The sequence below is a fragment of the Solanum lycopersicum genome, chromosome 11 (assembly GCF_036512215.1).
Source record: "Solanum lycopersicum chromosome 11, SLM_r2.1".
Classification (NCBI taxonomy): Eukaryota; Viridiplantae; Streptophyta; class Magnoliopsida; order Solanales; family Solanaceae; genus Solanum; species Solanum lycopersicum.
Window position 1 is genome coordinate 32,143,055 of NC_090810.1, and position 27,509 is coordinate 32,170,563.

Here is a 27,509-nt window from a genome sequence, read left to right on the forward strand (position 1 = left end):
GTAGCCTCTCCCCCACATTCAGTGTTCTCTGCTCCTGGATAGTTTCAAGACTAGCAATCTGGTTCAGCACATCCTCCTTTCTATGTTTCCAAATGCCTCTATTCTCCAGCTCCCATTCCTTCAATCTTTTTGAGTACCTTTAGTTTTGTTGCCAACCTAAAAGAAGCTGTTCCATTTACTGGGAAGGATGCCCACCATTCTTTTACTTTTTCTCTGAACCCTTCCACCCTCATCCACCATTGCTCAAATTTAAAATACGTCTTCTTGAGATTTAGCTTTCCACAGTTTAGAGATATTGGACTATGATCAAAGCCTACTCTTGGGAGCACACTCTGTCTAATTTGCGGGAAAAATTCTTTCCAATGATTAGAGTAGAGGAATTTGTCAATTCTGGAGGCTTTTATAGGAAGGAAGTTAAAGATCGAGAAGCTATCAAGGTTGATATGATTGAGTTCTACAGGAAACTCTATACTGAATCTGAGATGTGGAGGCCTTCTTGTGAGTATGTTAATTGTCCAAGAATCTCCGAGGAGGAACAAGATTGGCCGCAAAGGCCTTTCACTGAAGAAGTGCTAAAGATTATTAAACAATGAGCGGGGGATAAGGCCCCTGGCCCTCTGATGGCTACACTATGAGTTTCTTCAAGGTCTGTTGGGCAACCTTGAAAGAGAATCTGATTCAAAATTTCCATCGGAGTGAAATGTTAGAGAAATCTTTTAATGCGACCTCTATAGCACTAAACCCCAAGAAATATGGAGCAGAAGAACTGAAGGACTTTAGACCAATACGTCTGATTGGTGGAGTATACAAAGTCATAGCCAAACTCCTTACATAAATAATGAAGACTGTCATGGGAGAATTGGTAGATGAACACCAAATCGCATTCTTGAAAGGAAGACAGATCATGGATGCAGCACTGCTGGCCAATGAATTGGTGGACACTGGACAATATGGTGAAACAGAATCTAGTCGGTGTCCTATGTAAACTTGATATTGAAAAGGCCTATGACCATGTCAATTGGTCATTCCTTCTGAAAATTCTGAGAGACATGGGCTTTGGGAACAAATGGATAAACTGGATCAATATATGTATATCTCCTGTGAAATACTCTCTTATCATCAACGGTAGTCCAAAAGGTTTCTTCTAATCTCAAACAGGTTTAAGGCAGGGTGATCAAATGTCACCCTTCCTATTTATCTTAGCAATGAAAGGCTTCAGTTCTATGATCAAAAGAGCAAGTGAGAATGGGTGGATAAAGGGGCTTCCCGGAAAAAAAAAACTAACAGGGGAAATATTATGGAAATCACACATCTGTCATATGTAGATGACTCCTTGGTATTCTGTGAAGCTGAAGTAATGGAAATGAGATACTTGAGGGCCATTCTAACCATTTTCGAGGGCATCTCAGGTTTACATTTAACTGGCATAACAGTTGCTTGTACCCCCTACTCAGTATGCAGATACTTCTGAGAATGTAGGACGCCAAATGGATTCCTTACCAACTAAATATCTTGGAATGCCTCTTGTTGCAAAAAATAAAGAGGTGGAAGTATGGATTGAAGTGTTGGAAAGAAGTGAGGAGAAAGCTGACAAGATGAAGAGCCAATACCTTCCAATGGGATGCAGATTAACTCTCATAAAGTCAAAAATGGATGCCCTCCCGACTTACATGACAGGCCTATTCTCAATCCCAGGAAGCATAGAGAAGAAAATCAACAAACTAAGGAGAGTCTTCTTATGGCAAGCGAACAAAGAGAAGCTTGGGTACAACCTAGTCAAATGGGATGAGGTGACCATTAACAAAATAAAAGAGGGGTATGGGGATAAAAAAGTTGAAAATACAGAATGTTTGTTGTTGAAGTGGCTGGAGGTTATGTATTGAAGATTTGACATTATGGAGAGGATTCACCTCACATATTTTATGGTCTTCAAAATAATTCAACCATTGATGAAGTAAGTTAAGTAACATGTGCTTTTGGGTGCTCCTTCCGAAAACTATCAGAAGACTATGGCCTCCTTTTGCCCCCAATATATCATTCAAAATTGGAGATGGGGTTAAAACTGAATGAAGAATGGATTGGGGATAGGGGCTTGAAAACCTTATTCCCGGATTTATTTGTTTCGAGTGTACATCAGATGGCCACAGTGGCACAAGTATGGAGCCCTCAAGGTGGGACCTAATTTTCAGAAGGGCTCTAAATGACGGGGAGAATAGTAGAGCAGCTGGACTGTTGCAGGTACTGAATCCATTCTCAGGTGTCACAGAAGGACCTGTCAAACCAATATGGAAGTTGCACAACAAAGGGAGTTTCTCTGTGAAATCTTGTTACTGGAATATGAACCATAACTGGAGAATGAGAATGGGAGTGGCCATGGAATCTGGAAGATCAAAATCCCACAGAAGGTGTCATGTTTCTCGTGGTTGGTGATCAGAAAAGCATGTTTAACTCACAAAATGTTTAACTCACGAAATGTTACAGAGAAGAGGTATACAGATTTGCTCAAGGTGTTATATGTGTGATAAAGAGGCAGAGATTAATGACCACTTATTCCTACACTGCATAACAACTGTAAATTTGTGGCACATGTTTTTATGTATTCTTGGAAATGCCAAAAACTTCTTTACACATGTTGAAACACTGGGAATGAATGAGCAGAAGAAGAAGATCAAAAGAAGACGGGTGGAAATATATTCCAGCTTGCATCTGGTGGATGCTTTGGAAGGAAAGGAATGAAAGATCCCATGATGGGAAAGCTAGCAACATTCAAAAGATCTAGATGAAGAGTCTGAGTTGTTGTATTTTTGGTGTAAACAGGATATGGTGGGGGAGGCAGTAAGTCTAGTGGACTTCATAGGACAATTGTAAAGATTCTTTTTATGGTAGTTTTGGGTATCATGATGGGGTTAGTAAATCCCACCACATCAGTTTTACCTGCTGAGTTTTCTGATGTGAATACAAAGTTGCCTTATAAAAGAAGAATAAAAGAAGAATCTTGGTCTCTTTCTTAGATGTAGAATGATTGCAAATTATGTTTTTTATTTGTTGCTAAAGCTATAGGTTTAACAAACAAGTACTAGTCACACTTATATTGGAGCATAACTATAATAAATTTTATCACGTTCATGAAAATTATATCTTCTATTCTGCTAATGTATAGAGTTGAGGATCATTTATTTCTTTTGCAATGAATGAATCATCTTGATTGGATGGTTCTTCATTCCAATTGAGAATTTTTTTTAATGGATTGCTAAAAGGTTTTATTGAAAGTTCAAAAGTTATTTTCAAATTCTAAAAAATGAAAAGAAAGAAGTGGTTGAAGGGAAGGGAGGAAGTGAATCTAATGGTGGCAGAAGAAAAGGGGTGGGTGGGGTGGGGGTGGGTCTTTTATGCGAAAAGAAGTACAGTCAATAGCCGGTAATAGGGATTTCTAGTTCATGCCAGAAAAGTTTAAGATAATTCCACTGTATAATCCTGTTATATCTAGTTTATATGCCTTTCCTATATGCTTTATTTGCGATGACCATAACAAAAGTTCTGAATCCTTTAAGTGATATGTGAATTTCTAGACAGAAGATAAATTGAAGCCTGACTTTGAAACTTATCATATGGGCAGGCTGTAGAATTCAGCAAGTTAGTATCATCTTTAAGAACAGATGAATCAGAAGATGTTATTGTATCAGCTTGTCAGAAGTTGATTGCTTTCTTCCATCAGCGGCCGGACCAGAAACTTGTTTTTGTCACCCAGCATGGTTTGCTTCCTCTGATGGAGTTACTTGAGGTTCCCAAAACTCGTGTATGTCAATATCTTGTGATCATATTGGTGCTTCAGTCTCTATGTACGCTTAACAGCTGTAGTTGATTTCTTTTTGGTTAATTCTTGCTTTCAATTTTCAGGTCATGTGTTCAGTGCTGCAGGTACTGAACCTGATTGTTCAAGATAACACAGATTCCCAAGAAAATGCTTGTCTCGTTGGCCTTGTAAGTGTCACTTGCATTTTCTTTTCTGATTGTACCTTGTATATTGGTAAGTAAATGTTTAGTAATTCTGAATAATATGGACTGGAAAATATAGTTTTATTAATACTGGGGCTAGACCCTCTTTGTCAACTTGTATTTATGTTAAAGATAACACGTATTCCCAAAAAAATGCTTGTCTTGTTGGCCTTGTAGGTGTTACAATTAAAATTTTGATTGTACTCTGAATATGATGAAGTAAATGTTAAGTAGTTCTTAAAAGTTAGTACTGCGAACAATAGTCTTCTTAATATTGGGACTAAGCCATTGTTCTTAACTTGTCTTTGTGTTCAATTTTTTTGTAGATCCCTGTTGTGATGAGTTTTGCTGCGCCTGATCGTCCCCGAGAAATTCGTATGGAAGCAGCTTACTTCTTTCAGCAGCTATGTCAGTCGAGGTATATAGATTATGGCTTGGTTGTTGCATGATAACATGAAAAGTTGTGTACCTTACCTTATGATTGCTTTCTTCACAGTCCCTTGACGCTGCAAATGTTTATTGCTAATCGTGGAATACCTGTTCTTGTGGGATTTTTAGAAGCTGACTATGCCAAATATAGGTTTGTCTTCTGTACCTTCCAATTACAGCATTTCTTTCACAGACGAGATGTCATACCTCTGATGTCTTTTTCACTTTAGAGTTTTAACCTCAATGGTTGTACTTCTCTTGCGTAATATTTTGGTGTACAACAGTTGCTACCTAATGTGTTTATTGGAACTTTGCCTATTGTGGACATTTATATGTCAATTTTGTTCATTGTTGGATTTTTTTTGGCTAATACAAATTAGTTTGGAGTTGATCTGTAGTGTGAAAACAGTTAATTGCTGACATAATTGTGTTGGAGAGGTTAGTAAGTCACCATCATGAAGTGCAAAATTGCTTATCAGATTTCACAAAACTAATTAAGAAAGAAATGAAGAAATTCTGTAAGAAGGGCCATGATCTTGATAGTTTGAAAAAGACCTGAGTTCAGATAGCAGTGTCAGCCTGATTTAAGTGTGGTTGGCTATTGCTGCTAGAGGGGTGATTTGGACAACTGGATATCTGAGAAAGGGGAAGGTTACTTGCGCCTGATGATGCGTTATGTACAAGGATCTGGGTTAAGATGTCGACCATCTCCATTTACATTAATTTCTAGGTTATGGTGAGAAATACTGAAATGGTTTGGATTAATTTGAGTGATGCCAGGCACTAAGAGGTTACCTTCAGCCGGAAGGGTGGTAGAGGGAGGAGAAGAAGCATGATATGGATCGTTGCTCTACTAGCTCTTATGTGGATCGTGTGGAGAGAAAGAAATAGGATAACTTTTGAAGGGGTAGAGATGTATTCTGTACAGAAGAGGAGTAGCCTCTTATCCTTTTTTTTTCCTTTTGGGGTTCGCTTGAAGTCCCTCTAAGCATAAATGACTGGGTGATGTTTGTAGAAAACCATTTATTTCTGTAGATTTTCTACTTTTTTGCAGTACGCTTGTATACAAGTGTTTTTATGCCAAATGACAATGAACTTTATTACTGTATCAAAAAATTGGCATTAAATATAGTCCCAATAAATAGTCCATTTTCAGTTTTGTCTATTGGTGGGTGTGATTCAAGTTTCAACAAGGCAAGGTCGTCTGCGGTAAGTATGAGCAGATACTTTTTGCAGTATACTTGTGTACAAGCGTTTTTATGCCAAATGTCAATAAACTTTATTACTGTATCAAAAAATTGGCATAAAATATAGTCCCAATAAGTAGTCCATTTTTCCGTTGTCTATTGGTGGGTGTGGTTCAACAAGGCAAGGTCGTCTGCAGTATCCTTCAAGTATGAGCAGATGATACATTTGTCTAATGTCATATCGAGGATAACCAGTTAGATCTGTGAGAGAGATCTTTGCTACTTTTGCGGCGATATCAGGGCCAGACAGACTTAGGTAAAAGGTATATGATTCCAGTTGGAGGACCAAGAAAGTAAGTAGTATGGTAGCATAAGGTGATGTTAGAATGGGTATCTACCAATCACTTACCTGGATTTTTACAATTTGAAAAAAAATACAAAAGAAAAGGAAGTTTGAGATGTTGTGGTTCAGACAAAGAGAGAAACAACTGGCGTCATGCACAGATATGTCTTTTGGAGGAAGGTTAACACTAATTAATAGTGTATAGTACCATCCCGACCTATCTCTTATTAATCTACCCCTTTCTGGTGTAAGTGTAGAAGTGATTAGACATGCATGGAAGGTTTCATGAATAATCCAGCTGCTACTGTTCTCAAGGTCTTGAAAACCTAGGACAATAATCTGATGCTTTACTATGGTTGGGAGGAAACAATGGTAGGTTCACCAGGAAACCTTTCTATCTTCAGTAATGAAAGGAGATGGAGGGATTTGAATCTGCATGGAGATCTATGTGGAAAGCAAAGGTCTCAAAGTGGCTGTCCTTAGCTAGACAGCAACACATGAGGCTACTCATTCAATGGTCTGTCTGCAGAAGCTACTGATAATACGATGCTGCCGATGTTCCCTTATCTGAGGAGATTTAAATTAGTAGACCATTTCTTGTGCGCAGTGCGCCATAAAAAGTATACATATGTTTAGACTCTGTTCGTGCTGCTAGTGTTGAATTGCTGATGCCACATTTTGGGGAGATGTAGAAGAAACATAAGGGTTTCAAAGGAGAGAAAGCCGATCATGCACAACCAGAAAGCAACAACATACTCCGTATAATCCCATAAGAGGATCCATAAGAGGATGTACACATACCTTACCCCTACCTTTGTGGGGTATAGAGACTGTTTTTGGTAGACCCACAGCTCAAAGAAAGTGTATTAAAAGTAGGATTGGAAGGAAATAACAACAAAAAAATAGCAAGACGAACAAAACAAAGCAACAAGTAGTAGTAAAAATTGAAGAATAAGATATTATGTAAATACTAACTAATACTTCTATATAAGGAGAAGATGAGAAGAGGAGGCTATTACCCTTTGCCTCACACACATAAAAGTACTACTACAATCGGCTACCTACGACCCTTTTACCCTAATCCTTGTCCTCCATACCTTCCTCCTATCTAGGGTCAATGTAGTAAGCTGAAGATGTGTCATGTCTTGTCTAATCACCACCTCCCTCCATTTTTCTACGGCCTACTTCTATGTCTTCTAGAATCTGTTAGTGTGCCTTTCACACCTCCTTACTGGGCATCCTCGCACCTGCCCTTCACATGCCCAAACCATCTCAGTCTCGCTTCCCTCATGTGGTCCGCCATAGAGGCCACTCCCACCTTGTGTTGTATAACTTCGTTCCTGATTCTATCTCTTCGATTATGCCCACACATCCATCTAAGCAACCTTATTTCCGCTACCTTCATTTCCTTAATGTGTACGTACTTGACTGGCCCTTATAGAACAATGCAATTCTAACCACCACTTTGTAGAACTTACCTTAAGCCTTGGTGGTACATTCTTATTCTACAGTACTCCAGACGCTAGCCTCCATTTCACCTTCCCGCTCCAATGGAATGTGCGATATCATTGTCAATCTTCTTGTTTCCTTGGATAATAGACCCAAGATACTTCACACTTCCTCTCATGGGTATGACACGTGTATCTATCGTCACTTCCACATCCGCTTCAGGTACTATGTTTTAGTCCTGCTTAACCTGAAACATTTAGATAACATGATCTGTCTCCAAATTTCCAGCCTATCATTAACTCCATTGCACGCTTCGTCGATTAATACTAAGTGATCTTCGAATAACATACCCCACGACACCTTTCTTTGGATATGCCACATCAATTTGTCTAGCACTAGCCACTAAGACAGATAGAAACGGGCTAAGGGTTGATCCCGACCGGAAGCGTTGCGAGTCACCTCCCACTGGTCATACCTGGGCTTGGCTCCATCGTACATGTCCTTCATTTCCCTAATGTAAGCCACACGGATACCTCTAGACTCCAAATACCTCCATCGAACCTCCCTAGGAACTTTATCGTATGCCATTCATTCTAGGCCAATGGATACCATGTGTAAGTTTCTCTTTCTATCTTTCCATCCCTATACTGCTCCATTAATCTCCTTATAATAAAACTTTTGGTGTAATCAATTAGGATAGCAAGAAAGGATTAAGAAACATTATGGAACTTTAGGAGAAGTTGAAAAATGTAACTTCAGTTCACATAGCTTTGTAGCACTGACATGGAGCATCATAATCAAGAGAACATCAGCTTGCTTACATATCTCGTACATGACTTCATGTTGGACTGTTGGACCGCAGAAATCATGGATATCTTGCTGATGTTGTCCTTTGATTTTCTCTGACGGGGACCTGGTAGGTTCCCAATGCTACCGCGTCAGTTGGTCCAAAAACGTGAATATCAATAAACTAAAGGAGACCTATACCTTTCATATTTCAAGTTTTCAACCCCCCCCCCCCCCTCCCCCCTCCCTTGCTGATCCTTTTCTTCTACAGATAAATATTATTCAGGATTAGACAAAGTGTGTTCATGGTTTTGACTGATAGAAGTTCTGTAAAAGGAATGTTAACAGTCTTTAAGTAGAGCACTTACCGGGAAAAAGGAAAACCTTAATTCATTTTATGTGCATTTTAACCTGGGACTTTATGGAACTAGTGTAGCCCTGCACCTTTGGTCATATTATGCCATCACACAAAGCAGCTCAGGTTCACAAACGATAGGTGGAGAATATATAAGATATAGTTGGAATCAGAAGCATCACTCATTCTTCTGATGCAACACACTTTTGTAGATCATAAAAGGTTTGTTGAGTGTCAAGCTTCGTTTCTGTGATTAACTTGGGCTCTCTGAATCCTACTTTTTTTTTTTTTTTTTGACAAAGATAATGTTGTATTCATCAGCATTAAGGATATGCTGGAGACCTCCAAAAATTGGTTTCCAACAAGAGAAAAAAAAAGAGGCTAAAGATTACAAAGAGCCTATAAAATCCAAAATTTCTGCAGCTTCTTCTATCCATTCTTCTTTACACAAAAATAAAAAGTAGTCAAGCAGTTCCATTTGACTTTCTCTATTGAATTTATTTTGTTATCATGGCATTTGCTATTTCTTTCTTTCCAAATACACCACCAAATGCATGATGGTATTATACTCCACCACTTTTTCTTAGATTTTCTACCCCCTCTGCTGATCCAACAACTAAGTAGATCTGCTGTATGTTCAGGCATAGTCCATTCTGTATGTGTTAGTCCCAAAAATAGGTTCCACAATTGTGTTGTCACTTTGCAATGGAGGAACAGATGGTTGTTGGTTTCCTCAGTCTCATTACAGAGAGAGCACCAAGAGGCAATATAGAAACCCCTCCTTTTTCAATTTTTCATGAGTGGAGCATGCTCTTTTGGTAACCAACCAAGAGAAACACTTTACCTTGGTTGGCACCTTGTTCCTCCAAATCTGCTTCCAGGGACCAAGCATGCCACCTGGATGCTCCTTCACCTCCTTAATATATAGCTTGTTAACAGAAAGTCTTTCATCTCTAGAGTGTTTCCATCTGATAGAATCTGTCTGCAGATGACCTATTAAAACCACTAAGAACATGCAATAGCTCAGCCACTCTCCCAATCTCCCAGTCATTTAAGTGCCTTCTAAACACAATATTCCAACCATGAATAGACCATACCTCAGCCACTGTTTCTTCCGGATTGGTACACGAGGAGAATAGGTCAAGAAATAAGACCATCAGTGCCTCATTTCCATTCCAATTCTCTTTCCAGAATAGGATTTTCGTCCCATTTCCCACCTTGTAGACTATGTTTCTACTTAGATCAGGCCACAGATTTCTTATTGTTCTCCAAGCTGACACCCCATAAGTGCTATTTACAGAGTTGGAGACCCAATTTCCATTCAACCCGTACTTGTTGACTACACCTCCCTCCACAGTGCCTCTTCCTCATTGTTGAACCTCCATAGCCATTTTGACAAGAGACTTCTATTCTGCAGCCCCAAGTTCCTGATTCCAAGTCCACCAGATTGTTTATGTAACTGTGCAGTCTGCCACTTGACTAAATGCAAACCCTTCCCTTCTTTATTCCCTTTCCACAAGAAATCTCTTCTCAGTTTGTCAAGTCTTTCTTCCACTTTGGCAGGCATAGGGAATAAAGACATAACATAAATTGGAAGAGAGTCCAACACAGAGTTTATTAAAGTGACTCTCCCTCCCAAAGAGATATACTGAGCCTTCCAATTGGCCAATTTCTTCTGTCTTTTCAATTATGCCGTCCCAAATTTCTAGCTCCTTATGATTGTGCCGCAAAGGCATGCCCAAGTAAGTAGTGGGAAGATGATCTACTTTACACCCCAATATCCTCGCTAGGCTCTGAATTTGAGGGACTTCTTTAATTGGAAAGATGCTGCTTTCCCTCCAATTTACTGATAAACCCGAGACTGCTTCAAAAACCACCAAAGTCATTCTCATATAGGCGATCTGTTCAGCCTTGGCTTCACAGAAAATAATTGTGTCATTTGCATAAAGCAGATGACAAATCTGCATTTCCCTTCCTGAACAGTTGCGGACCTTGAAGCCTTTTAACCAATTGTTTTGGGTAGCTACTCTCATCATACATTTATAGCCCTCCATGGCTAGGATGAAAAGGAAAGGAGAGAGTGAGTCTCCCTGCCTTAGACCCCTTTATGACGGGAAAAAACTAACAGGTTCTCCATTAACTAAAATGGAGAGCCTAACAGTTTTTATGTAAAAATCGATCCACTTCAGCCATTTATCCCCAAAAACCATTTGTTTTAGAATCATTATTAGGAAGCCCCAATTGGCATGATCATAAGCCTTCTCTATGTCCCGCTGCACATAATTCCTGGATCATCTCCTTTGACTCTGGTGTGCTCACACACTCGCTTGCTATAAGTGCTGCATCAATGATCTGCCTACCTTTTATGAAGGCCATCTGGTGTTTATTCACTAGCTTACTGATCACTTTCTTTAACTTTTCTGCTAGTATCTTGGCAATGATCTTGTATATTCCACCTGTCAAGCTTATAGGTCTGAAATCTCTCACCTTCTTGGGGTTCAATGCCACATAGGTTGCATTTAGGCTCTTCTCAAACACTTGGTGATCATGGAATTTCCTCAGGGTGCTCAGTATGTCTTCCTTGAGCATTTCCCAAAAGCTTTGATAAAAACTCATTGGGGAGCCATCTGGGCCTGGGTCCTTGTCACTGGAACACAACTTGAGTGTTTAAAGGATTTCATCGTCGTCAAATTGTCTTTGTAGCCACTCTTTTTCCTCCACACTGATGCTTTCACTCCCTTGGAGATTAAAATGTGGCCTCCATTGTTCTGGTTCCTTGTAAAGTTTCTAGTAAAAGTATACAACTTCGTTCTTGATCTCCTCTGGTTCGGAAATAATCACACCTTCCACTTCTAACTTATCGATTGTATTGAATCTTTTGTGTGATGTAGCCATTTTCTGAAAGTATTTGGTATTTTTATCCCCTTGCTTGAGCCATTGTACCCTGGACCTTTGTCTCCATGCTATTTCCTCTTTCCTGGAAATTTCTGCAAATTCGTTGAATAACCTAGCTTTGTGTAGCCTCTCCCCCACATTCAGTGTTCTCTGCTCCTGGATAGTTTCAAGACTAGCAATCTGGTTCAACACATCCTTCTTTCTATGTTTACAGCTGCCTCTATTCTCCAGCTCCCATGCCTTCAATCTCCCTTTGAGTAACTTTAGTTTTGTTGCCAACCTAAAAGAAGCTGTTCCGTTTACTGTATAGGATGCCCACCATTCTTTTACTTTTTCTCTGAACCCTTCCACCCACATCCACCATTGCTCAATTAAAATAAGTCCTTGAGATTTATCTTTCCACAGTTTAGAGCTATTGGACTATGGTCCGAGCCTACTCTTGGGAGCACACTTTGTCTAATTTGCGGGAAAAATTCTTCCCAATGATTAGAGTAGAGGAATCTGTCAATTCTGGAGGCTGTTGTGTGAATTCTCACCTCTTCTTCAAGTATAAGATCCTCCAAATAAAGGAGGGTCAAATAACTCCATCTCGTTGGTCCAGTCAGTGAACTCTGGATCCTACTTTTCAAGATTGATAGTGGCTTGTTTTTTATTGAAGTGATTAAGAGGGGTCATTAAGAATTTTTTGTTTCCATATCAAGTCTGCTTTGATAATATTAGTATGCTATGAGCATGATGGAGCAGTATGGGCAAAGAGGATTCATTGCTGACTCCAACTTCCCTCGGAATGAGGCATAGTAGTAGTTGTTGTATCAGGGTGACTTTAAGCTGCATTGCATTTATGGTTCTTTCGGTCATTGAGTGCTTCCTGTATGAATTTTAGTTCTACCAGAGATAATACTGGGGTTTGGGGCTGTACATAAATGTTTTCCTTTTAAATGAATGTCTGTGCTCAATTATTTGCACTGCTGAATTCTTTCTATTGAAAGCTAGTTACTTCCAATTTTGTGCAACTATGTATGCTGATACACAAACGGGAAATAACTAAACTTGCATTCAAATTTTTTTCCCCACGTTTTGCTTTACCTAAACTGCTTATCTATATCTTAACACATACACTAGAAATATAGAGAATTTTGCATTCCAGACGTGGATAGAATGGGAATGCTATAGTAACAGATAATCCATTCTGTCTTCTCTTTGCCCTTTTTTTCTATCTTTACTTTTTATTGAAGTTTAGATTGAAAACAGGATGACCTGAATTACTTGACGTGATAAATTAGCGTCTCAAATCAACTAGCTTCATTTAACTATTATGCATATAATATTTTGCTAAAGTTTCCCCTCCCAAACCACATGCAGGGAAATGGTTCACATGGCTATAGATGGCATGTGGCAGGTGTTTAAGCTTCAGCGGTCTACCTCTAGAAATGATTTTTGCCGTATAGCTGCTAAAAATGGAATTCTGCTGAGGCTCATCAACACTCTTTACAGCTTGAATGAAGCAGCTCGTTTAGCTTCTGCATCTGGTGGAGGTGGGTTCCCACCTGATGGATTGGCTCCCCGACCACGGTCTGGGCCACTGGACCATGGGAATTCTTCATTTATGCAGACTGAAATGCCCCCTTATGGAACTGATCAGCCAGATATGCTTAAAATTAAGAATGGAGATCGTGTTTTGCCATCTGGAATTCCGGAACCTTCACGTAATTCAGCTTCACATTCACCAGATTCTCCGTTTTTTCGACAAGATGGTGAGAGACCTCGGTCAAGTAATGCTACAGTGGAAGCTTCTGGTCTGTCAAGATTGCCAGATGGAAATTTAGTAACAAAAGATCGGGAAAGCTTAGACAGATACAAAAATGATCTCTTTCGAGCTGAGATTGACCTTAGACAGCAAAGAGGTGGCAATACAAGTAGAATATCAACTGATAAGGGATCAAAACAGATGGAAGGGGCATCATATGGGTTTCCTGCTTCAACAGCTTCTCAGCAAGAGAATGTTCGGCCCCTTCTTAGTTTGTTGGAGAAGGAGCCCCCATCTCGCCATTTCTCGGGTCAGCTTGAATATCACAATCTTCCTGGACTGGAGAAGCATGAAAGTATACTCCCTCTTCTGCATGCATCTAATGAAAAGAAAACCAACGGATTGGATTTTTTGATGGCTGAATTTGCAGGTAATGTTTCAGCTACCTGTTAAATTTGTTGCCTTTGCTGTAGAAACTGTAAACTTCCCTGACTCCCATTGTAATTGGAAAAGAACTGAAGTGTTTGTAATACTCCTTTTCTTAGAAGGCATTGTCTTTTGATTATCACTAAGAAGACTCTTGTTTTCATCTTCTCTACTGAGTAGGATTCCTCTAAATGCTCGATTAATTTCTGAACAGAGGTTTCTGGACGTGGAAGGGAAAATACTAACCTGGAGTCATTACCAAGAAGTCCACATAAAGCTGCCACTAAGAAAGTTGGAGGGGCAGCTTCTACTGATGGAATTGCTTCAACTTCTGGATTTGCATCACAGACTGCATCAGGTGTATTGTCCGGTTCTGGAGTGTTAAATGCTAGACCAGGAAGTGCAGCATCATCTGGAATACTTTCACACGTTGCTCCCCCCTGGAATGCTGATGTTGCAAGGGAATACTTGGAAAAGGTGGCAGACCTTCTGCTTGAGTTTGCTGCAGCAGACACAACCGTCAAATCCTTCATGTGCAGCCAAAGTTTGCTCAGCCGTCTTTTTCAGATGTTTAATAAGATAGAGCCCCCTATTCTTCTTAAGGTACTTCTTTTCTAGTGAAAATTTCTGTTCAGCAATGGTTTTACTATTATCACATAATTATGCTCATGATGGTTTGGTTTCTTTTATTTTCCTTTTTGTTTTGTTTCAGCTTTTGAAATGCATTAATCACCTTTCAACAGACCCACACTGCTTAGAACATCTACAGCGAGCAGATGCAATCAAGTATTTGATACCCAATCTTGATCTCAAAGAGGGTCCCCTTGTGTCCCAAATTCATCATGAGGTAATCTAAGCATATAATTCACGGGTTAACCAGAGTGTGTGTTGATGCATACAATTTTATTGTGGAACCAAATAAATAATGGGATGTATCATTCATGTACATGAATTAGGATTTGGACTGCTAAATATTTTGATGTTCAGCGCATCAGCTCTTTGCTCCTATGATTTTTAGAAAAACGTTCTGCTCACTTAGTGACACACAAACACCAAAAATGAAACATATAGAACTCCATATTTATCTCAATGTTATTTTTTAATCTCCGGGAAGATTTCTTCAATCCACAAAATGTGTATTGGTCTAATCAAGGTTTGCTAGGAAGTATGAATAATTCAATTTGGGAAGCTTATTTATATAAATATCGCTATCTGCTTAGTCAAAGATTGCAATTAAGGATGTGAAAACTTTAGTATGTAGTTTTTTTTTTTTATTGAAGAGGGACCATGTCATAGTCCTAGCTTTGCCACTTGTTATCATTTATGGTCGTTTGGTAGAGTGTATTAGCAAAGATAATGCAAGCATTAACTTTTTGTATTGGTAATACCTTGTTTGGTATACTTTTTCATGCTATGTATAACTAATGCAAACATTAGTTATATACTCTATTGTGTATTAAGGTGTGTATTACTAATACCATGGATTTCTAGGTATTAGTAATGTAAGAGTTTTAATGCATGCATTAGCATGGTTAGAGATCCCATTGCCCCTCAAAATCTTTGTTACATCTTTTCCACCATTATTCTGAAGGGTATCTTTGTAAATAGTTATTTTTATGCCATGCATGCTGTTTTAATACACTAAACCAAACAATGCATAAAATAGTATTATGTATAATTAATGCAAGCGTTACTAATACAAGCATTACTAACACATACACTCTATTTAGCATTATTTTAATACGCTCTACCAAACAACCCCTTAGGTAGAGATTGTCAGCTTGTGATTCGTCAGTTGTAAGTGGCTATTCTGATGGAACTTTGAACTCTGATTTCTTAAAAAAACTGTTGATAGAAGGAACATCTTGTATTCATTTCAACAGCAGTACCTGGAGAGTGCTGAAGGGGTATTTACAAGCTGATGAAAAGAGCCTGGGTGAAAACTGTCAAAAGCTAGTCTAACCTATAAAATCTATCAAATCCCCTATGTACCCCCCAGTAAATCCTGATTACACCAAATATATAAGAGATTAAGACAATTCATTTTAAATCTATGGATGCCGATGGAGTTGATTTTGTCTTTCAAAAAGTCTTTGAGTTTCTTTCTTTCCAAGCTATCTACCAAATGCAAGCAGATATTAGCTGCCACCAGCTCTCTTTTCCATTTCTTTTGCCTATTCCTGATGAGTATAGTTCAAAAGTAGTTTAGGCATGGCCCAGCTAACACCTAGAATACAAAAGAACATGTACGACAGATTTGCAGTTGTCTTGCAATGAATGAAAAGATGGTCATTTGTTTCCACGTCTAATCCACAAAGTAGACTTCATGAGCAGATCTGAAAACCTTTTCTTTGTTCTTTCATGTGTTAGGCATGCTTTCCTAACGACTAACCAAGCAAATCAGGAGGAGGCCTATAGGGAAATCTTGATTTTCTAAATGAGTTTCCACTTCTCAAGGCCACACCACTGTGTGGAGGTTCTATGATTATAATTCCATTAGGGAGATTTAACAGAAAATCCCTTACAATTCAACATCCATTTTGATTTGTCTGGTATATCTGGAGATCCTGAAAGGTTCCAAAGTTTGTAATAGTTCGGCTACTCTGTCAATCTCCAAATCATTTAGTGCTCTTCTGAATAACAGATTCCATTCTTGATGGTCCCATACCTGGTTTATCTTTGTTTGTTGTTGAAGGCTAATTGAGTAGAGATCAGGCAAGAGGGTTTTCAATGAGTTCTAACCTGTCATGCATCATCCCAGAATATGTCTTGCTCACTCCAGTTGTGTGAGAAGTATGGATTAAAGTTTTGAAAGCCTATAGTTGTGGCTCTTCGACAAGTTAAAGGAAACAGTTCCCCCTACTCAACCATAGCCAGACCTGCTGTCACTGTTATTTATCTTTCCTAGTAAGAAGTGCGTGTAAAATGGCTCATAAGTTAGAACCATACTTTGATCTGGATATAGATAAGAGCAAGAGCTCTCAGCATGGTTTATTTTTTTAGTTTTATCTTGTTCGTGAGTTGTGATATCTTAGGTTTACGCTTGCATGACGCTCATGGATCGTTTCTTGCATTTTTTCCCCTTGCTTCAGGTTCTAAATGCATTGTTCAACCTCTGTAAGATCAATAAGAGAAGACAGGAGCAAGCTGCGGAAAATGGAATTATTCCACACTTGATGCATTTTATCATGACCAGTTCTCCATTGAAACAATATGCATTGCCTCTTCTATGTGATATGGCTCATGCATCACGTAATTCAAGAGAGCAGCTTCGCGCTCATGGTGGGCTTGATGTGTACCTGAGCTTACTTGAAGATGAACTCTGGTCTGTCACGGCATTAGATTCCATTGCTGTTTGTTTGGCACATGACAATGAAAGCAGGAAAGTGGAACAAGCTTTGCTTAAGAAGGATGCCATACAGAAAATGGTCAAGTTCTTCGAATGTTGTCCAGAACAGCATTTTCTGCACATACTGGAGCCTTTCTTGAAAATTATCACGTATGTCGTTTTGCAAGTTCTTACTTTACCTTTTTGCCGCTTGCAAATGTTGTGTGTTTGTCTTTGTTTGACTTGAGCTTAATGAATCTGCCTACAATTGGATGACTCTTCTGGAAATGTGGTTGATTGGAACAAATGCAAAATGGTTTAAGTTTGACCATTTTGGCTTGGTAGTAGTTTAGCTGCCTGTAAAATAATTCCTCTGTTTTTCTGGATAATTTTTATGCAGGAAATCATCTCGAATAAATACAACTCTGGCTGTCAATGGATTAACACCATTGCTTGTCTCTAGACTTGATCATCGAGATGCTATAGCTCGACTGAATTTGCTCAAGTTGATAAAGGTGATATATTATTGCTTTTTAAGTGGTTCTATTATGGTTCTTGCGACCTTCTAACATATCTAAATGGATTGAATGGTCTTACCTGTATGTCCCGTTGGTAACTAATTCTGTGTCTCGCAATCAGTACTATTTTATAGTAGCAACAAGAGACATGATGATATACTTGATGAACATCCTTCTACCTATTCATTCTCTGCCCTGTCCCCTCTGACCGGGCAACCTCCTTCAGACAAGATGATATTGTCTTTAATAGATGTTCTGTGTTGATACTGCATAGCATCAGTACAGCAGCTTGAATTGCTGATGATTTCCTCATAATTTCTTTGACGACAGGCTGTGTATGAGCACCATCCGCGTCCAAAACAGCTTATTGTGGAGAATGATCTACCTCAAAAGCTTCAGAATTTGATTGAAGAGCGCAGAGATGGACAAACTTCAGGTGGCCAAGTTTTGGTTAAACAGATGGCGACTTCTCTGCTTAAAGCTCTCCACATAAACACAGTTCTGTAAATTATTACTGCTGTATATTTCTATGGTTTCAGGTCTGTAATTAGTCCTTTTACTTGGTTTACATTATTTGCTGTGCTATGGGTGTTTTCTAGGCCCCCTCTTTCCCATGTAATTAATATATCCTTTGGTGTGTCTGAAAGTGAAATGCTTGTATCAAATTTGTGAATTTTCTTTATGGAGTTATGGACTAAATGAGCAGTTTTATTTGTACTGTAGACTTAAAAATAGTGCTCTCCTCTGTGGATTATAATTAGTAGTACACTCTCTTTCATCGAAGAGTTAGCATAGACTAGAACAAAACTTGGGAGAGGAAACAAAAATCTTCCATCACTTAATTTGGGGATTGACCTTTCTTTCTCTTTGATTGGTGCTATCTTTTATGAAGAGAATGAATCTTTTATCTTTTACGGAGAGAATGAATCTTTTATATTTTATGAAGAGAAAGAATCTTTTCTCCAAGAATCAGAAAATCCTGCCGGAATGATTTGGAGGATCCAAACCAAGAAATTTCATATTTATGTGTCAATATGCCACTTGACTATGAATAAAACAAACATATTTGTTACAAAACTGTGTATGAGAAAAAGCATTTTCTTTTTAAGGGTGTAGACCTGCACTAAGGGCTTGTTTGGCCATGTGATATGGTATCATCATATGGTATCATAATAATGATATGAAATTGAAGTTTTATTTGGATATGCGGTGTGAAATTTTTATATTGTATATTTTCTCATAAACATGAGAGTTACATAAGTTGTAAAATTATTAAAATAGTTTCAATTAGTTGTTCAATCTTAGCAAATAAATAAAAATTTATAAAATTACATAATAAATTATTACAAAGTTGTTTGTTCTCCACTTAAGTAACTGTTTCATTCAACTTTAATTTATTGAAGTTTAATTCAATTTTTAAAAAAGTGAACATAAATTGTAGTGTACTAGTCTAATATAATTCTCCTACATAGTGCGGACAATTTCCTCACGCTGAATTTATATTTCTTGATCATGTGACTGAGAAGACGAACCAACATTGTTACTTTGAGTCATTTGTTGGTCAATATCATCGCAGCTATATTTTCATGCTCATAGACTAACATATTTCATTAGTCTTTTGGTATTTTCACAAATAATTATGTAATACTGCATAAGCTATGACAATTTTCATACCATACCGTACTAGGCCTAGATGTATATTGTTGTGTCTGACATAACAACCTATGTTCTCGTTTGACTTGTTTGATATGTTCAACTGGTGCAACATAGAAAATAACATCCGACTCACTAGCACTACTTGATGTGCCCATATCAACTTGATTAGCTATGTTGATCAAAGAGATACAACTATAAGTTGTAATAAATAGAAAATGGTAGATGTAACAAATTAGTTGTCGGAGTAAATGAAGAAAATAAATTTATTACTTAACTATCGATTGGTGTAAAGTGAATATATGTTGGTGAAAATAATAAATTTTATGTCAGTAAAAATAATAAATTTTAAAAGTAAGGATGTGACTATAAATTTTATTTATATGTGAAATCAATGGTTGACAGATATAAATGTGATTGTTTTAACAAAATATAAATTTGTACTCCAATTTTTGTATTAAAAGTATCTCAAATCATGATTTGAAATTCTCATATCATGAGTTCTGGAGACTATAGAATCACATTTCGTTAGGGGTGTGCAATGGTCGGTTCGATTCGATTTTATGTATTATCGATATTTTTAAATATGCTAAACCAATAACGAACCAATAAGATAATTTTTATCGATTTTGGTCCTTAATGGTTTGATATTTGGTTTAACCAATAAGAAAATGCTTATAAAACAAATATATAATTTCTCTAATAAATTTGACACGACAAGACAATAATATAAGTTCACAAAAGCTCATAAAATAGAAATAATAATAAAAAACATGAAAAGTAATATACATGTGTAAGACAGAGAAAACAAGAGGAATATGATTTTACTTTAGGTTTTGACTGTTTGTATAATGTAAAGTTGAGAACTCAAAATCACAACGAAGTATGAATTGATGGCTAAATGAAAAATACATAACTATTAAAATATTGAGATTAATATTTCCAAATATGTATGTATATGTAAAAGTAGCAAATTACAAATCCTTTTAACTCCTAATAGGTTGTCGATTTACACAATAACCCAATATTGAAAACCAATACCGAATCGATAACGCAATAATTTTTTTTTTATAAAACCATAAACCCAATAGCTCAATAACAATAAACCAATAATACTTTTCTCGATTCAATTTTTGCACACCCCTACATCTCTAGATATGGTGACGCATGGCCAAGCGCCTACTAAGAGAGAGCAAATAGTGATTGGACATACGAGAAACCATACATATATAAATTGTTGGGTTTACACACAAAATTAATGTTTTTATTGACAGAAACTCCCTGCGATTTCGAGCATGTTTGGCTCAGCTTAAAAGCTGGTCAAACTGATTTAAAAGCTGATTTTTAACTTATTTAGCTGTCTGGCAATACTCAAAACAGCTTATTTTAAGTTAAAAAAAACTTATTTTAAGCCAAAAGTTAAAAGCTGGGGTAGGGGTGCTTTTTTTTTTTTAGCTTATAAGCTTTTTTAAGTTGACCACATTTTTATCTTTTTGTGCTTAATATTTTTATACAATCTCCAAATTACCCATATAACCCTAACATTTCTTTCTTCCATTTTTCCCTTTTCACGTTTGACATAACAACTCCAGCACTTTTATCCAAACGCATAACTGCTTATTTTAAAAATAAGTTTCAGCACTTCTAAAAGTACTTTTTTAAAGCTGCTTTTATTAAGCTCATCCAAACGGGCCCTTCCTCTTCTGAAGAGGGTGAGGGGGCAGGGCAGCCGGAGACAATGAGAATAAGTAACTTGATCATGCAAGTACAAACTCTTCTTCAACACAGGATGAAATAAGGACAAAAAAGAAAATATGCACATTGTCTCCACTTCCAAAATATTGTTTTCGACAACGATTGTACATCTTAAAGCAAAATCCATGTCAAATTCAACGAAACTCATCAGTAACAAATTTCTCAAGACTAGTAAATGTTGCAACAAAGTGTAGTACAAGAAAAGCTAATATGTCACATAGTACCAATAAATAGAACATCCTCTAATTTCTCGCCATTACAAATTGAATACTTCGATACAAACCACTCAGAAAGCAAAGCAATGCACCCATACACACCCATGTTCAGAAGATCGGGCACGCGAGTCTTTTATATCAAATCAGCCACGTTCATGGGCATTTCATCTATCTGGGTACTGTAGTATTGCTCTATGTCTCTCAAAATTTTAATATCATCAGTCTTCACAAAATTTATAGCAACACCCTGTAACCCGTCACAGAAAAACAGTTAACCACATGGATGAGACTATAGTAGTGGTTCTTTTCAGAGCAATTTGTAGGAAAAAGATGAAAATATCTGAAGGATTCCTAATCAAAAAGAAGAAAGCACAGGTTTTGAAAGTAAATTTATTATTTTAAATTGAAGCTTTGAAGATGGGATGTTATAATAGAGCAACAATAGTCAGAAGGATATATAGTAAAGCAAATTGAATATTATCTGCCTCTGCATTAGTGAGCCGATTGTCAATTATTAAAGGTATTTTTTGTTAAGGAGGTCATAACTGAGAATAAACAAACACTCTACAGAGACGCCATTTTTTAGCTGTACTTATTATTGGATAATCATTATATTCATCTGCTAAACAATAAAAATTAACTAGACAATTTTATAGCTTTTTGTAATCATATGATGAGAACTTAAGTTGCCTCAAATGGGCAGAATTGTACTAAAAGACGATTAAGTGAAGGTTATAAAAAATAAGGGATTAATTTACGATGGAACACAAAAGATATACCTTTCGACCAAAACGACCCGACCGACCAATGCGATGAATGTAGAGCTCTCTGTTGTTTGGAAGGTCGTAATTAATAACCAGAGACACCTGAAATCGACATGGTAAGCAAAATGTGAGACAATAAATCAACATCTTTTTGATAATAAAGATGGTATAGGGGAAATATTCCCTAGATGCAGCAGCCAAAGAGATAGTCAACATTCTAACCATTAACAATCGTTGCATTTGGAATCATATTATCACTGCATTCTTATCCTTAATAGGAGTAATATCAGGTATGCCGAAATGCATTCGCGATATGAAAACAGCTTCTTTTCTAGCTTCTTCCTTGTACACAAGGTTATCAAACATCAGAAAATGTACTTGCATACAATTGCAATAGCTGTGTGATTATACATGAGGGATGTCAAACATTTTTTGTTAACCTTAGATTAAAAAATATGAGATCTACCCATCAATTTCAGTAACTATTGCATTAAAAGCCATACACGTCCAAAATTCCAGTATAACTATTGAATTAAAAGCCTAAGTCCAGCACTTCACAATCTATCAATGGATTCTGAATCTATGTCTACACTTTAAAAGCCTAAGTCGAGCACTTTAGAGATGCAGACACAGGAAATGTTTAATATCTAGAATCAACGCCCAGCGTTAAAAAACGAAATCAAACACTTCATATCAAGAAATTCTGAATCTATTAATCCTGCATCCCCTATCTACATAACTGAATAAATTTTGAGACGGGGAAGAGGGACATGTTCCCTAAATTAGGACAGAGTAGATATCCTGAGAAAAGTCTGCTCCTCTCTTCTACTGATTCTTCTAATCCTTTGAAACCTTTTTCTCATCCATACTAAATGACTTTTGCAGCTAGCCAAAAAAAGGAAGTTACACATTCTAAAATGAACTGCACATCAATGCACAGTGTGATTAAGAAGGTAACATTATCTGAAAGCTTTACAATTTAAAAACACAGGAAACTTCTTCAGACACTGCGAACACCAGATCAGTCCCTGTAATAGTCTATAATTATATGCTTTATAAGGCTGCAAAGCACTTCCATCACTTAAAAAAAATAGTATTTGAACCACAGTTACTTATGTTGGCCCTTCAAATTTCCTGAACAAACTCTACCAGCATAGGCAAACTCATATATACATAATGTTAAGCTTGGATTATTAAAGCAGACAAAATTAGTAATAACAGCTTTCAAACAAATTATCCATCACATATTAGAGAATTTAATGAGGGAGTGGAGGCGGTTAAAGAGTAAAGAACATAGAGCTTGCCTGTTGAACATCAAGTCCCCTCGCCCAAACATCTGTTGTGATTAGAACACGAGTCGTGCCACCTCGGAACTCAGCCATAATAGCATCTCTTTCCTTCTGTGGCATGTCTCCGTGCATAGATGAGACTGTAAAATTATTCTCACGCATCTTGTTAGTTAGCCAATCAACCTGTCACATTAATCACACTTCCTTTAGAAAGACATGGTACAAAAACAAATGCAATATCTGTGTAAGGGGGAAAAGAAAGAATAGATTTGGAATAAATTGCTTGGTTTTTCTCTCAAACATGTTGGAAATTAAATTGTTCCGGCAAGTCAAAAATGAGGGGAAAAAAGTAACTCCTACTCAAATTACACATTTACATATGTTATAAAACCTTTGTGTTTACAATTCATTACTTTTTAATCAGAATCCCATGATTAAAATTTAACGTTGACATTCTTAACACACACACACCTCAAGTTGGAGGGTACATGTCATATGCTCCAAATTTGCGGAAATATACTTGTTTTAGGAGCCACACAATAGACTTTATACCCCAAGTCTATTTTTTGTCAATAAGATTGACTATAAATGCTTTGTTTCCTTCATGAAACACTGAATTAGAAGTGATGTGTACTACAGCCTGGTTGTTGCAGATCAATTACATTAGTACATGAAAGTACAGAGATATACTTTTTACTTCTCCAGCTGATTCTAGGAGAACTCCATATTCACCGAAAAAGACTAACAATACCTGAATTATATCAAAAGCTTTCCAATAACTCACAAATATAAAACATAAGTACCATAATGAGAAACCCCCAAGACAATCAAAGGAAAGCTCCTAATATTACGATCTCTTATTTAAGGCAACAGTCCACTAAAGTTCACTTGATTTGTCAAGAAAGAAGTCCACTATAATTCACTTGGGAGCACAAGAACAAGGTGATAATGTTACCTTTCGTTTTGTGTTGCAGAAAATAACAGCCTGGGTGATGGTGAGTGTATCATAAAGATCACACAGTGTATCAAATTTCCACTCTTCTCTCTCCACCGCTACAAAAAACTGCTTGATGCCCTGCAACAATACAAAAAACATGAGCAAAATAATTCTAATGAAGATATTACATCAGCAATATTGTGACCCTTCATCTGCTATCCTGAGTGGGGACTTCTGTGAGAAAAAGAACAACTCAAATCAACACTTGCCTCTAGAGTCAATTCATCACGTTTTACAAGAATCCGAACAGGATCTGTCATAAATTTGCTTGTTATCTCCAGAATTTCATTTGGAAGAGTGGCAGAAATCAGTACAACCTGCAGAGTCAATATATGTTTATCAATGTCAAACGTTTACATACTTGTTCAGAAAAAGAGTGAGACACAGAAAGAGAGGGAACAGACACACAGACACATGTCCAGTGCTTAAAAGTACAGCAGGAGAATCTAATAAAAAATTTCAGTTCCATTTGCAGTTGGCGGGAAGGGCACAGACCATCTCTTTTCCTCTATAAAGCAAAAAATCATACATAACAAACAGCAAATAGGACTCTATACTAAGAAGCAAAACAACCAGACGATCTCATTCCCAGCTTTTACCTCAAAAAAAGAGTACAAAACATGCAAGCAAACTGGATTCTCTATTTTCTAAGCTAATGCATCACACAATTAAAAATAGAAAAAGCAAATCCAAACATAGAATTTACTCAGAATCTGTAGGCTTCAACATAGGCCACATGCAGCACAAGCATTGCAATTCAAGCAACAGTACCAACAAAGTACAATCAATGATGGATCAGTGAAGAGCTTCACAATGTATATGTTTCACTGGTGGGTAGCCGCCGCATACCAACATGTAACAGCTTAGGGACCAGTTCTAGGTGAAGATTTGTAATATAACTTAATCGCTTAGAACAATAATTTTTTGTAGAAATAATCACCTAATAAGCTAGAATATAAGTTTTTTTTATGCATTTAAAGTAACAGACAACTCACCTGAAGCTCTGGTGGAAGATATCTGTAAACATCATATATCTGATCTTTAAAACCACGGCTCAACATCTCATCAGATTCATCCTAAAAAAATCAGAAGTAGAGTAAAACCTCAAATATTATAAAAAAGTAATCAGCTGAAAAAAGTTTCAATAAGCAAGTTATTTATGAAGGTAAAAAGCCATAATCTTACAAGAATCAATAATTTTATGGCCCTAGTTCGTAAAGTTCTCCTTTTAATCATGTCACAGACTCTTCCAGGAGTTCCAGAGACAACTTGTACTCCATGCTCTAGCTTTCTGATATCTTCACCCACACTTTTGCCTCCAATACATGCATGTGCCTGTATGTTAATGTAATCTCCAATAGCCAAAATCACCTTTTCTGTCTGAGCTGCAAGCTCCCGTGTAGGAGACAATATCAATGCTTGTACCCTAAAAAAACACATAGGAAATCACTTAGAATTCTTGACACTTAATGAAATAGCAAACTGCATACAAATTCTGAAGTTTATTTTTTTATGAACAAATTTGGATTTTCACAAGTGGCCAAAAGGAAATAAAGTCTGAACTTAACAAGTGGCCAAAAGGAAATAAAGTCTGAACTTAACAAGTGGCCAAAAGAAAACTACTTCTAATCCAAAAAAAAAAAACAAATTGGAGCAAAAGCTATCATATATGTCGATACTAAATTTTCAGCCATACCAGAAAATAAAATCACCTCGCATGTAATAAATTGTTAACATTAAACATACATCTATCATATGTGCATTTCAACAAACTCAACCATCAGAATAATGAAACACCCTCACCATCATTAATCATAGTGTATAATAGACAAACTAGCATGTGGATTCAGGATTTTAAGACTGGTGAGGAGTACTCCAATGGGAGTAAGCCTAGTACAAATAAATCTACTTCCAATATTTTTCGAATATACACATAGAAACAAATCTACAACTCCTCGAACTGTATCCAACCTTTGGAATGGTTAGAACGCATTGGAAGCAAAACATCCATAGTTGTGTCTTAAGAATTTGAAATTCAGTAGAGTAAAAAAAACTCTAATTGTAGATAAACAACTTATTTGTCCTAAAAGACAATTTAAGACAGTGTTTCGTATTGATGTGATACAATAACAAATTAAACAACATGACTAGTGAGAATTCATAAAACTAGCTTTGGGTTGAGGCGTAGTTGTTACAGTATTCAAGTGAAACACAATGAATTTATAGTGTCAACAGCAACTAGGTTGAAGATTGAGGCAAAACAATGTCGTTAATTTAGCTGGGAAAATCCAAAATATATATTAAAAAATCGAATAAGAAAAATACTCTTTAACTATATTTATATGCACACAACTACAACTACATAACAATCATAAGAAAGTAGGTGACATGAGTGGCGTTGGAATACATACTCGGAATTTTTGGTATCGACAACTTGGCAAACGGTAAGGGCAATCATGGAGGTTTTTCCGGTACCGGATTGTGCCTGTGCAATGACGTCACGGCCGGATATAATGGGCAAGACAGCCCGTTGTTGGATAGCAGATGGTTTTTCAAATCCGTATTGGTAAATCCCTCTAAGAAGGTCATCTTTAATCCCCATCTCAGCGAAACTGGTGATTGGTTCAACACCTTTGGATGTCTCGAAAACTAACCTGTCCTCCTCCATTGGCGGCCTCCTCCTGTTCGCCGGAACAACTGACCCTGACGCCACCGCCTCCATCAATAATTGAAAGAAAATTTGTAGCTTTTAGCTTTGTGAGAGATAGAGTTCCCGACGAAGAAAAAGCCCTAATAATCCTATTTTTTTTATGTAGGTATATATTATATATAATATAAATATAACGTGCAGAGTGGGTCTAGCTGGATTGTACTGTATCAAGTAATACTTGTACATCTCACCCAACCCGACCCGAATTCACTAGGGTTTATTCGAAAATATTTTATTTTTTTTAAAAAAAAGTGGCTTATTATCATGAAATTAAAATATGTCCGTTAATTGCTACACTACAATTATATCGGAGTCTTTTCCTATGACATTTGTACATGTTATCTTTTTAGCAGAGGTTTCTTAAATACAACTTCTGATTACGTATATATAAAACTCAGTTGTTTCAAATATACTAATTTCGACTTTCATTTATTTTATACAATTTTATGATTTGTATTTCTTGTTATGTTATGTTCCTTATTACGATTCATTTATATAATGAATGAATGTTACTAGGTACTTTTTCACTTCGTCTTGGCTTGGGTCGGGATAATTTTTTAAATCTTAAAATTGGATATTAGTAATTATTTAAATATTGAATTTATGTATAATGTTTTTGCAATTTTAAATTTAAGTCTTCTTGTAAACTTCTGTCGTGCTTCTTTAA

The 27,509-nt window shown here is 37.0% G+C and overlaps 2 protein-coding genes across 3 annotated transcripts in view; one reads left to right on the top strand and one right to left on the bottom strand.

The window, feature by feature from the left end:
* Nucleotides 1-18,191, top strand: part of MAPKKKe (MAP3K epsilon protein kinase) — a 35,927-nt gene extending 17,736 nt beyond the window's left edge. Inside the window, exons 14-23 of one of the 2 annotated variants that reach the window (XM_010314672.4) lie at nucleotides 3,617-3,796; nucleotides 3,898-3,981; nucleotides 4,323-4,414; nucleotides 4,493-4,576; nucleotides 12,803-13,617; nucleotides 13,828-14,216; nucleotides 14,326-14,460; nucleotides 16,706-17,112; nucleotides 17,342-17,456; nucleotides 17,790-18,191. In XM_010314672.4, coding sequence (XP_010312974.2) covers nucleotides 3,617-3,796; nucleotides 3,898-3,981; nucleotides 4,323-4,414; nucleotides 4,493-4,576; nucleotides 12,803-13,617; nucleotides 13,828-14,216; nucleotides 14,326-14,460; nucleotides 16,706-17,112; nucleotides 17,342-17,456; nucleotides 17,790-17,966 — 2,478 coding nt within the window. In that variant the 3' untranslated portion in view covers nucleotides 17,967-18,191. 2 annotated transcript variants of the gene reach the window in all.
* A 2,716-nt stretch (nucleotides 18,192-20,907) lies between these two features.
* LOC101256152 (eukaryotic initiation factor 4A-3) lies at nucleotides 20,908-26,941 on the bottom strand. Its single transcript, XM_004250609.5, has 8 exons — nucleotides 26,544-26,941; nucleotides 25,318-25,558; nucleotides 25,128-25,208; nucleotides 24,342-24,449; nucleotides 24,091-24,210; nucleotides 23,151-23,318; nucleotides 21,862-21,948; nucleotides 20,908-21,329 (listed from the first exon to the last, which is right to left on the bottom strand). Exons 1-8 carry the CDS (start codon nucleotides 26,852-26,854, stop codon nucleotides 21,216-21,218), a joined length of 1,230 nt encoding a protein of 409 aa, XP_004250657.1. The 5' UTR covers nucleotides 26,855-26,941; the 3' UTR covers nucleotides 20,908-21,215.
* Between the last annotated feature and the right edge of the window lie 568 nt (nucleotides 26,942-27,509).